General features: G+C 46.8%; 1 protein-coding gene across 1 annotated transcript in view; it reads left to right on the top strand.

The window, feature by feature from the left end:
* The window catches only part of VCP (valosin containing protein), a 21,747-nt gene extending 6,883 nt beyond the window's left edge, over positions 1 to 14,864 (top strand). The window contains exons 4-17 of the mRNA XM_072859582.1: positions 1,244 to 1,386; positions 2,328 to 2,458; positions 4,315 to 4,446; positions 4,855 to 4,957; positions 6,790 to 6,923; positions 7,179 to 7,314; positions 8,371 to 8,483; positions 9,138 to 9,302; positions 9,413 to 9,535; positions 10,641 to 10,853; positions 12,096 to 12,404; positions 13,324 to 13,479; positions 13,859 to 14,013; positions 14,413 to 14,864. Of these exons, the coding sequence (XP_072715683.1) occupies positions 1,244 to 1,386; positions 2,328 to 2,458; positions 4,315 to 4,446; positions 4,855 to 4,957; positions 6,790 to 6,923; positions 7,179 to 7,314; positions 8,371 to 8,483; positions 9,138 to 9,302; positions 9,413 to 9,535; positions 10,641 to 10,853; positions 12,096 to 12,404; positions 13,324 to 13,479; positions 13,859 to 14,013; positions 14,413 to 14,518 (2,119 nt within the window). The 3' untranslated portion in view covers positions 14,519 to 14,864. The remainder of the gene's footprint in view (positions 1 to 1,243; positions 1,387 to 2,327; positions 2,459 to 4,314; positions 4,447 to 4,854; positions 4,958 to 6,789; positions 6,924 to 7,178; positions 7,315 to 8,370; positions 8,484 to 9,137; positions 9,303 to 9,412; positions 9,536 to 10,640; positions 10,854 to 12,095; positions 12,405 to 13,323; positions 13,480 to 13,858; positions 14,014 to 14,412) is intronic.

Genomic DNA, 14,864 nt, shown 5'->3' with positions numbered 1-14,864 from the left:
CACCCTTTTCTCTGCCACTAGAAAATGCAAGTTTTAAACACCACTGTAGTTGGAACTGAACAGTGCTTTGTGCCAGTCTGTGGATTTAAAATAAAGATGAATCCTTACTTTAACCCAATGTAAGGTTACTGTTGGAGTCATTTCTAGTGTGACAGTTCAGCCTGTGCTCTCCCATTCTCTGTCAGCACTGTGTCCATAGTGGTTGTCAGCCTTCCAAATCCGTTACCGATTGCCTTAGCTTTGTTGCAAGGGTCAGAGAATTTTCACCCCTCTTTCCCTTAAAGTTTTTCTTGCTGATATCTAACTGTTTATTGTGTCACTTTCTGTGGCCTGGTTTCTGCCAAAATCCAGATTCATGCGCTAATCACTTCCTGCTTGTGGTCTGTCAACTGTGTTCCTTCTGGGGCAGTCTGTCTTTTCCTTTACCCTTTCTGCTGTAAAGCATGTGGTAAAATAATGTGTTAAGAGTCTCTAACAAAAGTCACCTATGAAAAGTTGCATGCTCAGCTGCAGTTCCACTTAGGCTTTTCTTAGGTGGCAAAGCCAGTTTGAGCTTTTTGCCACAGTGTGATGCTCTGAGCTATCACTACAGTAGGCTGTTGTCTTGCACTGTGAGATAATAACTGTAGTGTTTATTTAAAAAGGGGGAAGGGGCCTTCAGACTTTAAACTCAATGTCAGCCTCCACAAAGTGGGACTGACGGACACCTGGCTGCAAGGTGGTGACCCCTGGTTGGTACTGTGAGAGCCTTTGCTCAGAATCAGGATTGTCAGCAACAGGGGCTCTGGTCTCTGTATGAAGTTAGAGAGAGGAAGGAAAAAGAGCTTCCCCCAGCTCCCTTTCCCTTGCAGCTGGTTCAGCAGTAGCTTGTTGTTGAAACAAAAGTTAGCTCATGACTCTGACAGGTCTTTAGGCTGCATTAGTAACTTTTGAATGTGCCTTGGGGATGGTGAGGGGGGCTATGGAGGAGCAGGGGGATGGGAAGAAAGTATTAAACTCCCCAGCAGCCTTGGATAGGGCTGAGAGGATGAAGGAAAGCATGTGTCGTGAAGGCTAGCTCTTGATGGGCATGGTTTTTGCCTTGTCAGCATTGAAATGTTCTTATTCAGGTGGGAAGTCTCACCAGGGTTTTGGAGGGTCCTTTCTGGCATTGCTACTGGCCTGGGAAGGGGCATCACTGCCTTTTCCAGACTCAGGCATGAGTGCAGCATGATGTGGCTAACTGGAGTTTCTTCTGTTGCAGCATCCAGCCTTGCCCAGACGTGAAATATGGCAAACGTATCCATGTGCTGCCGATTGATGACACAGTAGAAGGGATCACAGGGAATCTGTTTGAGGTCTATCTCAAGCCGTACTTCCTGGAAGCATACAGACCCATCAGGAAAGGTAATAGTGCCTGTTATTGAAGAGGGAGTAAAGAGGATTTCTAGAAGTTTGGACAGATCTCTGTGAAGCATTAGATGGACATCTGCAGAGTGAGATTTTGCTGGTGCGGGTTTAATTTTTCCTAATCTTCAGAGGAAAGGGTGATTGCTGCTGCTGGCTGGCAGAGCAGCTTGATAGTTCTCCTGGGTTTTTTTGCTACATGAGATGGGAGAGCATTAGAAAAGGCTCAGGTAGAACTGAGGAGAAAATCTCATTAAACTAAGTTGCTACCAGTTGATGGAATTGGGGAGTTGCCTGCATATTAATCAATTGGTTGGGACTCTGACTAAATTCACTTCTTCGAAGTAACTTAATAACTGGGAGAGTGCATAGAAAACCAAATGCACACTTGGAGTTGTGCTAACAGCAGTTCTGCTGGAACAAATAGATCCTAATACGCTACAAACACAAGTTGAAGTTATCCGTCTTCTGTAGCCCAGTTTAGCCAGGAGTCATAGTGTGGTATTATATATTACTCTACTTCTGGAAACAACCAGTTATAGCTAGTAACAACTAGTTATAACAACTTCAAAATTAATTTTTATTGTTAGGGCTTTTTGCCTGTTTTAGAAATGTTAAATTGAAACTGAATGGAAAAGAAATGTGATTCCTTGCCTTTGTGTTTTGTATTTAGGCAGAGTATTCTTTTCTATTGTTTGCTGGGTTTGTTTGCTGTTTGTTACTGGATGAAATCTGAGAAATTTAACTGCTGCGGATCTAAATGGTGCTCAGGTAGTCACAGTACATGCAGCTCTGGAGTTTAAAATGCAGAGCAGTGTTACAAATGCCAGTAGTGTGTGCCTATGTAACCCTTCCTTGTCCTCTGGGGCTGCTGGTAATACAAGGGTCGACATGTTGCAGACGTGGGTTGCAGCAGGCTACTGAAGTGTGGGGTTTTATAGGTGACATCTTCTTGGTGCGTGGAGGCATGCGTGCAGTGGAGTTCAAAGTGGTGGAGACAGATCCAAGTCCGTACTGCATAGTGGCTCCAGACACAGTGATCCATTGTGAAGGAGAGCCCATCAAACGAGAGGTGAGCAGAATCCTGCCACATTGTTCTACTGAATCCCCTCTGTCCGAAATCTGTTTCTGTGACAGTGCTTGAGAGCAGCAGTGTTTGCAGTTCCTGTTTTGGCATTTTGTGTATTAAATGTAACGGTTAGAAACTCTGGTTTCAGGGGGTGAGCTGCTCCTGAAGGTAGTCAGAGAAATGTACTTCCAGTGTCCTTCCTCGTATGCTGAGATAGCACCAGTGCGTAGGTTTGCTGACGAGATGCCATACTTTGGCAGCAGCTGGTTTTGCATGTGCTTCCAGATATCTAATGCTGGACTTAGATGCACATTTTAATTCCAAAGTTCCCTTGATCCATGGCAGGGAGAGCTTACAATGTTGCTAAATATCATGCCATGTGAAAAGAAAACAGTTACTGCTTTTCCAGTGAGAAATTTGAAATTCCAAAATGGTTGACTATTTTAAAAAAAAAAAAATTTCCCCAGTCCCTTCAGGTGTCTAGCCTTGAGTGTCCTGAGGTTGAGGCAGCCTGAGTGGCTTGTCTGTCAGGTCTTGGCCACCTTACTGTTATGTAGGAAATCTCAGAGAAATGAGCTAAGGTGATTGCGTACTTCATAAAGTAAGTGCCTTTTTCCTACCTGCAAATCAGGATGAGTGCTGGTTTGTAGTTAGCTGGCTTCTGAAAGACTCACCTCTATGTGACACTTGTGAGACTGCATCTGGGCCCCCCATGAGTGCAGTTTGGGCTCTTCAGGACACAGCAGAGACAGATAGGAGCAAGTTCAGCCAACGGCACCAAAGCGATGAGGAGCTGGAGCTGGGGGTCGGAATGAATGAGGAGAGGCAGGGAGAATGGGATGATGCAGCCTGGAAAAGGGAAGGCAAAGGGGCAGGCTTACTTGCAACTGCCTGATGGGAAGGGGTAGATGACCAGGTTCTTCTGAGAGCTGTGCCCAGGGACAGGACTAGAGGCTGTGGCATAAGGGAAATCAAGGGAATTCAAGGGAAATTCCCAGTAGATACTAGGATCAAGGGAAATTCCCAGTAGGTACTAGGAAAAAGGTTTCCCCCAACCCTGGAGCAGGGTCCAGAGAGGACAGGAATCTCCAAACCTGGAGACCTTCAGTGGCTGATAGGGCCAGACCCTGAGTGACCTGCTTGAGGCAGTAGTTCCCGTTTGTGGGGCTCGGACTGAGCCCCTCTGAGATCCCAGGCTGTGTTATTTTATTATTGTAGTGTGGCCTAATGTTAGATAACTAAGGCCACTAGAGATTTGGACACCCAAATTAATGGATGCTGTAGAGCTATATTGGAAGAGTTGGTTACAGTTGATCTTATCCGCGTATCTGGATCTTAACATTCTCTGTTAATTTGAGCTGATCCCAAAAGACAACACTACACCTGAGAACTGTATGATGGCTAGAGTATGTCCAGTAGTTAGGGATATCACTTACAGCTTAAGGAATAAGTATATTTTATACTGGGCTTCATTGTCTATTGCTATCTTTGTTAGCCACATCAGAGGGTCGCAGAGCTTGTTTTGCACTAGAGTCTGTAGGGGTCCTGGCAGTAGAGGCTGTCATTCAAGAGGGTGGGCTTCAGTGAGGTCTGGGTACGTACAGGCAATTCCCTTTGTATGTCTGGGAAGACAGAGAAACGATTGGGAAATGATTGCAGAAGAACGATTGGGAAATGATTGTAGAGAAACGATCTGGGAAACGATTGTAGAAGACACCAGGAACATTTGCAAGTGAGAATCTCAAGGCAGCAAAGAAATGGCTATGAGCAAAAACCTGGATTCCTGGCTCCTGTAGACTGGGAGGGGTTGTTGAACTATTGTTTTCACTCAGATGTTTAATATATTTTCTTCTGGATAGGATGAAGAGGAATCACTGAATGAAGTGGGCTATGATGACATTGGTGGCTGCCGGAAGCAGCTGGCTCAAATCAAAGAGATGGTGGAACTTCCCCTCCGACACCCTGCGCTCTTCAAGGCCATAGGGGTGAAGGTAAGTCCCTGCGTGCACCAGGTGGGTGAGTGGGCTTGCCCTTGTGGATGGCTCTTGATGTCAGAGGTTTATGAGACATCGGCGGGGGAGAAAGTAATTTGTGGAGTGTTTTTTAATGCTGGTATTAGGAAAGTATTTCCTTATGTGTTCTGGACAGAGATTGAAGTACTGGCAACTTGTAAAGCAGAGTGATGCTTTGAATCGGCATTGTCAGTTACTGGCAGGGTTTTTGTTTGTGTGTCATGCAAAGCAGTAAAGGTGTTGATAGCAATGCTGGGATGACAGCTGTTGCATGAGTTTGCATCACAATTTCAGACTGGCTTTATCAAATGCTTACAATTTCACTGTGAAGCTACCTAGGCATTCAGCTACTAGCTCACCACCTAAGCCCCTTGCCTTTGTCCTCAGCCTCCACGTGGGATCCTGCTGTACGGTCCTCCTGGCACTGGTAAAACACTGATTGCCCGAGCGGTGGCCAATGAAACGGGGGCTTTTTTCTTCCTGATCAACGGTAAGTTTTGTGGCTGCTTTGGCCCCAGATCTGCTGTGTGCTTATTCATCCATCTTATGGTAATGAATGGTGTTAACAAGGCTTGTAGGGCTATGTTGTCTCCCTGACATCCATCCTTTCCACTTTCAGGCGTGCCTCTGGAGACACTTGGAGGCCATTAGTGTGGGAGCATCTGTAGTGGCACTTCCCTTAAGCTTGATTGTGTTGTAGCAAGGTGGTTGGAAGACAGCTTTGCGACACAGGGACTTGGAATCTGTCTGTCTGGGTGTTCATTTATGTTGGTGAGGGCAGAGCTGGGAGTGAAGTGCTGAGATCATTCTAAGTATATGGGTGCAGGACACTTGCTTCTGTTGCTGCCGCCATGTTCCATTCAGAGAGGAAGCTGGTCTGCTGTGGATTTCTCTTTCCCCTCAAGTAAAGCACAAGACTTGTTTTGTTTCACATAACATTAATTGGGAGGAACTTTCTTGAAAGCTATAATGAGTACCTTGAGACTTACTTAGCTACCAGTGACAGAACCTCCTGTTGATAAGTCTCACCTGTAGCAGTTGAGATGGATACTGGTTTATGTCCAGTAAGAGCCAAATTCGGAATTTTGCCCCCTGCTTTTCTGTCCCATTTTACAGTCAGTGCTGGAATAACTGAACATTTTAACTTAAGGATTGCTGCTTTTCTTTCCTGGTTTCAATCACATAGACCCATGAAGGTGATAGCAAAGGAGTGTATAGCACAGCATAGCAGTGACCAGCAGTAGGGAAGTGCCTTGCTTTGTATTTCAAGATATCAGATGTAAACGGGCTGGTTTTAGCCATATGTCGCCCCTGTCATATACTTCCTAAAGTGTGTGGAAGCTGTCACTGCATGCTAATGAGCCAGCCGTTTCTTTAGACACTTGTACTTCTATTGCATAATAAAAATAACATTGTCAGTTAGTGATTCGTTCTCTGTCTGCTGGCCCCAAGCCTGGAGCTGCAGGCAATGTTGTAGACAGAGCTGGTATGAACTGGTGAGTTACCTGTAACGAAACACTCTTAGTGCCTGCCCGCACCAGTGGCTCTGCAGCTGGCGCGCTTCAGTCAGCTAGCAGCTTTGCACTCCTGAGGGTCAGGTTTCTTTTTCTTGGATCTTTTAGAAGCATATTTTCTCTTCATTACCACTCCCATCACTGTGATGGAAAAATCTGTAAAAACAGAATAAATCTGCAAGCCTGCACTAGTGTTCAGCAATTGTAGGAGATTTCAGGGGAATGCTGTCCTTCCTTCTGGGACTGCTGTGCTTACACATTTTAATTTTTTTTATTTATTTTTTGCGAGGAGATGGGGTCTGGGTTTTTGGTTTTTTGGTTTTGTTTTGTTGGGTTTTTAAAATTCATTTATAGGATCTTGCCAGAGGTAAATGTATACCTGTGTAATGTAAGCTAAAGGCAGTTTCAGTATCTGAGAGCTTTTTCCTTCCCTACCCTGATAAGTCATCACCATATAATTTGATTGGTTCTCTTGCAAGCTAGGACTGGCATTAACAGTGTGTGGTGGCACATTACAGAGAAGCTCACCAAGTGTGAAATAGGGTAGGGAAAGAGGCAGCTAAAGGTAGCTCATTGACTAGCACTGCATTCTGTTAGAGTAAACTGAAAATACCAGAATAATGATAGAAAGTAGTTCTGCATGCTCTTCTTGTCAGTTCAGCTGCAAATTTAGTGAACTCGGTTGATAGTATTTGCTTTGGCTTGAAATACAGATTGTCCTATGTAAATGTTGTACTAAAAAAATTCAGCTGCATGCCTTGGGGCTAGCTGCCTCTCTTCTGGGTGCCACAGTGCCGCTATTTTTCAGGTCCTGAGATCATGAGCAAGCTGGCTGGTGAGTCTGAGAGCAACCTGAGGAAAGCCTTTGAAGAAGCAGAGAAGAACGCTCCTGCCATCATCTTCATTGATGAACTGGATGCCATTGCTCCTAAGAGAGAGAAGGTAAAGAAAGCCTGTAGGAGGCAAAGAAATATGTCCTTTTTGGTAGCAGCTGGCGTGAATCTCTGCATTTTGACTGCACGGTAAAGCAGTATTTAACTTAACGCCTGGTTTCAGCTGGACCTGAGAAGAATCAGGTGTAGTTCCTGGTGTTTCTTAACAGCTCGTGGCTGTCATATTTGTCCACTCTGGTGCAGTACTAGCTCCTGTGCTGTGTTGTAGAGCTTTTGGTGTAACCACTGCTTTCTCTCTCCATAGACACATGGAGAGGTGGAACGTCGCATAGTGTCTCAGCTGTTGACTCTTATGGATGGACTTAAACAGAGAGCACACGTGATCGTTATGGCAGCTACCAACAGACCTAACAGCATTGACCCAGCACTCAGGCGATTCGGTAACCATGACTGCAGTCTCTCTCTTGTGCATCACATACTCTGTTACAGGCTATGCTTCAGGGGCCTTGGAAGGACTGAGCAGAAATTAATACTAAACATCTTCTGTGTCTTACATAAACTATTGACTTGTCTCCAGCTGCTTGTTTGAAATTCATTTCTAGGCTTCCAGTCTTTGGTATCATTTTCTGTGCCGTATTAGGTTAGAACTTGTAGAAATAAAAAAATACTTCGAAGTGGAAAAGTCTGCTGGCCTCTGTTAGGTGAAGCTATTTCAGGACACACTGGAGAAGTAAATGCTTAAGGGAATGTTCATGCCTTAGGTTGCAGAAGGCTCTGAATTGTCTGATTTCTCTTTCTTTTATTGATGAGAAGTCCAGTATTTCCTGAGATTCAGGTTTTTGAAACTTTGCATTGTGAATGAATGTCTGGTGTATGACCAGTTGGTAAAGTCTGTAATAGCAAACCAGTCAAGTGTGCAGGGGAAAACAGCCTCTTACACGTGTAGTGAGCCGTTTGAATGCACAGCTATGGCTACAGGAAAATGATAGGTGTACATACCTTAGTTAATATGGTAGTAATACCTAGGTTTCCTGCCCCTCCAGATATTGGGGCGGTTCATGTTTTTCACCACTGGGTACCGCTGTGAAAGTTCTGAAAAATTAAATCCCTCAGTATTTGTGGACTCTTGTGATGAGGACACAAAGGTAGAAATAAACAAAAACGTCTCATGGTATGTTGGTTCAGGGAAGCGTATTTTCCTAAAAATGAGGCTCAGAAAAAGTTACTAAACCAGCAGTCCTCTGTGTCATATAATCTTAAACTCTAGTTAATACAGTAGTCTCACTTTTCCTAGATGGCTAAAGCCTTTCCTCCTTCTCTGATCTGACTCTACTACTGTGCTGATAGATGCTGCAGGGAAACCCAAAGCTCTGGCATTTTCTGAAACTGTATGTGTTTGTGGCTTGTCATCATGTTGTTCAGTCAGAGGAAGACAGCAACTGCAGCTCCTCTAGTTTGCAGAATCAGCAGCTCAACATATGTTTTGTACTCCCCAGGTCGTTTTGACAGAGAGGTAGATATTGGTATCCCGGATGCCACTGGGCGCCTGGAGATCCTGCAGATCCACACGAAAAATATGAAACTGGCTGATGATGTGGATCTGGAACAGGTGAGTAGCATGCTATTAGGAAGGCTTGTCTCTGCAGACATATGTTCCTGATGCTCTGTTTTGTAGTGGAAGAGTTGTTAAGTCTTGATTGCATAAATGTAGTGGCTGATTTAGGACAGCATGAAGCCGGGTGAATGTGGGCTTCCTTCTGACTAGTTTACCAGTGACCAAAAATTCTCACTCACTAGTTAAGAATGGCATGGCTAAGTGAAACAAGTGTGTATCAGTCCAGTCTGGAGGTGCCTCGCCACTGTCCCTCTGGGTTTGTTTGCTGAGGCATTCTCTTTAAAAGTAAAGTGAGCCTGAAACAGCTCTCTGAGAGCTGGGTGAGCATTGTGGTGATACTGGACACCATGTGTAAACTGGATGGTTCCTGTAATCTCTGTCCTGAACGAAGAGCTGCAGTCCTCAGGGTTATCTTTCTGCACAGCGTCTGAATTCCACTTGCAGCTTTAATCTCAAGTAGGAGGTGAAACAGCAGTGTCTTTGCCTGTTAAATATGTGGTAGCACTTGTCTTGAATCGGCAGCAAAGCACTGATATTCCTGTCATCCAGAGTTTTGTTGCACCTCCCAGTGAGTGACCAGAGCATGCATTGCCCGTGCAGAGCGCTTGCTTGTATCCCTGTGAGTCATAGTCAGTGCTCTGCTTTCAGGTGGCAAACGAGACCCATGGCCATGTTGGTGCTGACTTGGCTGCTCTTTGCTCAGAAGCTGCTCTTCAGGCTATCAGAAAGAAGATGGATCTCATAGACCTAGAAGATGAAACCATCGATGCTGAAGTGATGAACTCGCTGGCTGTGACCATGGATGACTTCAGGGTAATGCAGGAGTGCCTCTCTTTCTTTTGGATGCAATGTCTAATTGCTTATCTGAAGCAAGTGAACGTAATGTGTTAGAATTCATAGAATGCCGTTTCTTCTAACAATAGTGGGCTCTGAGCCAGAGCAATCCTTCTGCTCTTCGGGAGACTGTGGTGGAGGTGCCACAGGTTACCTGGGAAGATATTGGTGGTCTAGAAGATGTAAAGAGAGAACTCCAGGAGCTTGTACAGGTAAGGGTTTCCAACAGATTTTTGCCTAGTCAGCTTGAAAAATAATTGTAATAGTAATAATATCCAGAACTTCTTCAGATTCCCGTTTGGGCTATGAACAGGGTAAATGCAGAGGTTTTTATGGTATTTGCTTGTGATGGACTAAAAATACCATGCTGTTCCATCTTAGTGACCTTGGAGAGGAAGGTGCTGGGAAGCAGCATCAAGCTTTCTTTAGCTGAGTCTACAGTGTCATCTTGGGTGGGTGTTGTGCTACATGCAGAAACAGCAGCAGTTCTGCTTCTCTGAAGTGGAGACCAGCAGTGGGACCACTGCTGAGAATCCTAATACATGCTGGCTTTATATGCCAGAAAGTGGATGAAGATTGTCATATAGAGAGCTTCCCAAGGGCTTTCCATTAGTGTTAGCACAGGGACAGGTGAGAAGTAATCGTGAAGCCTTCTACGGAGGGAAAGGCTGGGACAAAAGATCATGAATGGTCTGTGGAAACTCCTGGTGGCTGCATTGGGATGGTTTGGGTTTGATACGTTCCTGCTTTCTGTTGGCACTGTAGGAACATCCTGTCTGTGAGTAAAAGAATCTAATTTTCAGTCTAATTTTCTGATGTTAAAATCATCACCTATCTTTGACCTCGTTGCTGAGGATAAATGCTCACATCAGACACCTTGCCTGTCTCTGGAGGGCAGAGCGAATAGGTTAGATAATGAGCTGTTCCCTTTTGTTTCTGCAGGGCAGAGTGAACTTGGGGTTAAGCGTGCTGGAAAACTACCTGAACTGGTACTTAGTTCTTAGAGGTAAATAGGTTGTTGAAGGCAGCTTTCCAATTTAGCCGTGGTGCTTTTCAAACCAGTGCGCATTTAAAAACTCCAGTGGCACTGAGCAGGCAGGATCTTGTGTTTAATGCACCACAAATCTCAAGTAGTGTTTCTGGTAGGAGGAGAAACAAAACTGACCTGGAGAAAGATGTCCCTGCCCATGGCAGGGAGGTTGGACTAGATGATCTTTGAAGGCCCCTTCCTACCCAAACCATTCTGTGATTCTGAGGTACAGGCCTGTTCTCGCTCATCATGAGAGGTTTTTGTTTGTTTGTTTTGTTCTTCTTCAGTATCCTGTGGAGCATCCAGACAAGTTCCTCAAATTTGGTATGACCCCATCGAAAGGGGTTTTGTTCTACGGGCCACCGGGTTGTGGTAAGACGCTGCTGGCCAAAGCCATTGCCAACGAATGCCAGGCAAACTTCATTTCCATCAAGGGGCCGGAGTTGCTCACTATGTGGTTTGGCGAGTCTGAAGCCAACGTGCGTGAGATCTTCGACAAGGTCAGTGTCTCTTCTACTCCCTGTGCTATGTTTGTGCTGAGGTAGCCCCAGGACTTTGTCTCCGCTACGTCTGTCTTACTGGCCTGGTTCTTGTTTGTCTTTTTTGTGTTTCCCCCACTTGCACTGAGAGGAGGGGCTGCTTTCCTGATGTTAGGGAATTAATCCTCTTCAGCAACAGCTATTTAAACTGTTTTCTCTGGCTGCAATTTGCATCTGTTGTTACAGGATGATAAATGCCGCAGTGCCTTAGCAGTGAGGGTAGCGTCAGGATGGCGTAGGTATCCTCCACATCCCTGAAAGCTTACCTTGACACCTCATCAGCCATCACCATCTACAGATTTTCAAAATATCCTGTGGGTTCTTGTCCTGCAATACACATGGCTTAGAAAGGAGCTCACTCCTACTGCCCACTTGCCCCATAGATAATGTCGCCTCCTGTCCCAGAAGTTGTCTGCATGGATTATCCCGGGAATCCTCGCTCCTGTGGTCAAGGAAGGTGCTGATAGAACAAAGTTGGAAGGAGAGTGAGAGAGAAGAATTTAGGTTGGGAGGGGACCTCAGAGGCCGTCTAGTCCAGCTGTTTGTCCAGAGCAGGGAAATCACCTGGAAATTCGATCAGGTTGCTCAGTGCCTCCTGTTCTGAACGTGTGCCAAGGGTGGAGAATCCCTGACCTCTCTGGGCCGGTGTGCGAGTGTTTGAGCTCTCTCATTGTTAAGAAATTTTTTTTCCTTATTTCTAACTTTTTTTGCAGCCATTTGTGCCTGTGGTCTTTCATGCTTTCACTGCATGCCTCAAAGAAAGATCTGCCTCCCTTTTCCCTATAACTACGCATTAGGTAGCTGAAGACAATGATAGGATTTCCCCCTTCCATTGGGTATATCTTGCCTATGGATACTTGAGTGCCTGAATAACCAGTTGACATCCCCAGATCTTGCAGGGAGAGTTCTAGTCCAGGCAGATTGGCTCCAGCTTTCCCTATAGGCGTTGGAGTTACCACCCTTCTGCCTGATTCACAATGCTCCCAGCTTTGGGGAAATTCAGCTTCTTGTTCAGGAGAATTTAATTGAGGGTTTGTGTGGCAGGAGACACTTCTGGCACAGCTCCCTCCAAGCTCTCCTTGCAGCAGCGGTGCTCTGGTATTCCTCCGAGCTGCTTTAATGGTAGTGTAGGCTTAGTGTGAAATCAGCACCCTTGCCAGGTGTTATTAACATGGATTGATTGTTCCCGTTTGCTTTTTGCAGGCCCGCCAAGCAGCCCCTTGTGTGCTCTTCTTTGATGAGCTGGACTCCATCGCAAAGGCTCGAGGTGGGAATATCGGCGATGGTGGTGGTGCTGCAGACCGCGTCATCAACCAGATCCTGACAGAGATGGACGGCATGTCCACCAAGAAGAACGTCTTCATCATCGGTGCCACCAACAGGCCAGACATCATTGACCCAGCCATCTTGCGCCCTGGCCGCCTGGATCAGCTCATCTACATCCCCCTGCCTGACGAGAAGTCCCGGGTTGCTATTCTTAAGGCCAACCTGAGGAAATCACCAGTTGCCAAGGTAGGATCTGTGCCCTGACTGCATCTGACTTGGGTTTGCTGTGTGCTGCACGTGCTCCTCACAAGCTGGGGACAGAGCAGAGGGCTGGTGACTGCTCCACACGGTACAGAGCTGGGAAACCTTCAGTCCCTGAAGGATGGAAATGAAGAGGTAGGGGGAGGCTTGAACTCTGAGGCTAGGTATCAACGAAGCTAGGTGTCGGTGTGTAAGCACAGCAGGTCTTTGTCACGTAGTGAAGTTCTGCCCACGGTGCGGGAACAGGAAAGCCTGTTATGGCAAGATGGAAAAGATTCTTGTGCTCTGAAAGAAAAGTAAATGTAGAACACGGGGGTGGGAAATGGAAATTGAAGAGGAAGCATTGCAGTTAATTGTTGCTGAGCTCTGTCATAGGCAAGAGCTATGTCCCTTGCCTGGGGAGCAGGCAATAATGCAACTGATAATTAATCAGAGAAATGCAGATGTCAAGTGAGAGCTCAAGGCTTTTTATGCCAAGCTTACCTTTTTAGGTGCTGTTGGAAAGGAAAGCTTCAAAGGAGGTTGCAGTACTACCCCCTCAGCTAGGGGGAAGGAGGAGGAGGTCGGTTGTCTTGGTCTGCTGGTACCCCATCTCCAGTCTGACAGTGTTTTGTTTGACTCCTAATGCCGAGACCTGAGCAAATCATACCCTAAATCCACAAGTGCAGAGGCATTTACAGCCACTTTGTGGATTCTTGGTGGGTGTGTGGGGAGCGTGGTCTGCCTTCATGTGTGGTTAACTTTTCCCAGAAACAAGAACCTTAACAGCTGGTCTTTTCAAAATTGGACAAGGTTAAGGCAGCACCTTGGTACCATGGGATCTGAAGACACCTCTCTGTCACCTGAGGTTGTAAGGTGCTAAGGAGAAGCCTCTTTTTTTTTTTTTTTTTTTTTTCTTTGCTAGGATGTTGACCTGGATTTCCTAGCTAAGATGACCAATGGCTTTTCGGGGGCTGACCTGACAGAAATTTGCCAGCGTGCCTGCAAACTGGCCATCCGCGAGTCCATCGAGAGTGAGATCAGGCGAGAGCGCGAGAGGCAGACCAACCCTTCCGCCATGGTGAGTGGGGCACTCTGAGCTTTCCGCGCTTGTGAGAAGGGCAGCCCGCCCCTCCCCGTGGGTGAGGTGTGACGTGTTCCTCTCTGTAATCCTTGGATGGGGACGAGGGAACTCGGATGTAATCCTTTCGGCACAGGGCACGGAGCTGGAGCGCTTTGTTTTCATCTTGCGGGGGGCGAGGCCCTCCTGGGGCGCCTCGTTGTCAGCATTGCTCAGAAGGTCCCTGCTGCAGCCCTGGCTCACGGTCTGCCGTGGTGTCCCTCTCCAGCCTCTGCCTTGGCAGGTGTTGGAGCATCCTGGCCTGGAGGGAGGCTGTGGGTGGCCGTTGGGCCGCGGAGCTCGGGCATGCAGCTCACCTGGGCCCTCTGTCCCGCTGCAGGAAGTGGAAGAGGACGACCCGGTTCCCGAGATACGCAGGGATCACTTTGAGGAGGCCATGCGCTTTGCTCGCCGCTCTGTCAGTGACAACGACATCAGGAAATACGAGATGTTTGCACAGACTCTACAGCAGAGCCGTGGCTTTGGCAGCTTCAGGTAACCGTGGGGAGTGGGCAGCGTGGCTCAGCCAGCCCCAGAGCAGAGCACCGAGGCAGCTTTCTGATGGATTCTGGTTAACAAACCCCTCTGCCACCGCGCTTTCCCATTCTCCCCAGCACATACAGCAGCCAGTACACAGCGTGGCGGGTGTAGGCTGTGCTGCAGGTTGGTTGTAGCTGCTCCGTTAGCGCTCCTGAAGTCCATCAGCCCTTTTCCTTTAACACAAGCAGCAGCCATGTGAGCCTTTCACGTGACCTGCCCTAAGGCGTCATCCCATTTCTCCTGCCTGTCCTACTTGGCACCGGGGTGCTGGTGTGGAGGGAGGGGATGGTGTTGAGCTGTGAGGAGGCTTTTGAACAGCGTCTCTTCTCTCCCCTTCTGCGCCGCTGCATGCAGGTTCCCGTCGGGTAACCAGGGCGGCGCCGGTCCGAGCCAAGGCACAGGAGGTGGCAGCGGCGGCAACGTGTACAGTGAAGACAATGACGATGATCTCTACGGTTAACTCGCTGTCCTTGGTGGACCAAACTCCAAATCAGGCCACGTTGTACAGGGAAAAATCCAATGTTCAGTGGACTCTTGTCTTCTTCATTCCTCAGTCAGAACAGTGTAGCTGCACGTCAGACTTTGTACAGGGAATGTCTTCTGCAAACGCAAACCCAGACCGGTGTTCAGTTGGGAGGCAGACAACGAATTAACAAGGAGGGGAAACAACTTAATTTCTGAGAAATTTCCATTCTAGTTTATGTGGCAGAATCAGCAGCTTTAGCAAAGGGTACAACGGTAGCCTGTATTAAAAAAAATTTTAAAAAAATATTAAAAAAAATTAATAAAAATCCCACAAAACTCTA

The sequence above is a fragment of the Ciconia boyciana genome, chromosome 4, assembly GCF_034638445.1.
Source record: "Ciconia boyciana chromosome 4, ASM3463844v1, whole genome shotgun sequence".
NCBI lineage: Eukaryota > Metazoa > Chordata > Aves > Ciconiiformes > Ciconiidae > Ciconia > Ciconia boyciana.
The sequence above is the reverse complement of the archived record's forward strand: the minus strand, read 5'-3'. Positions and strand labels throughout refer to the sequence as shown.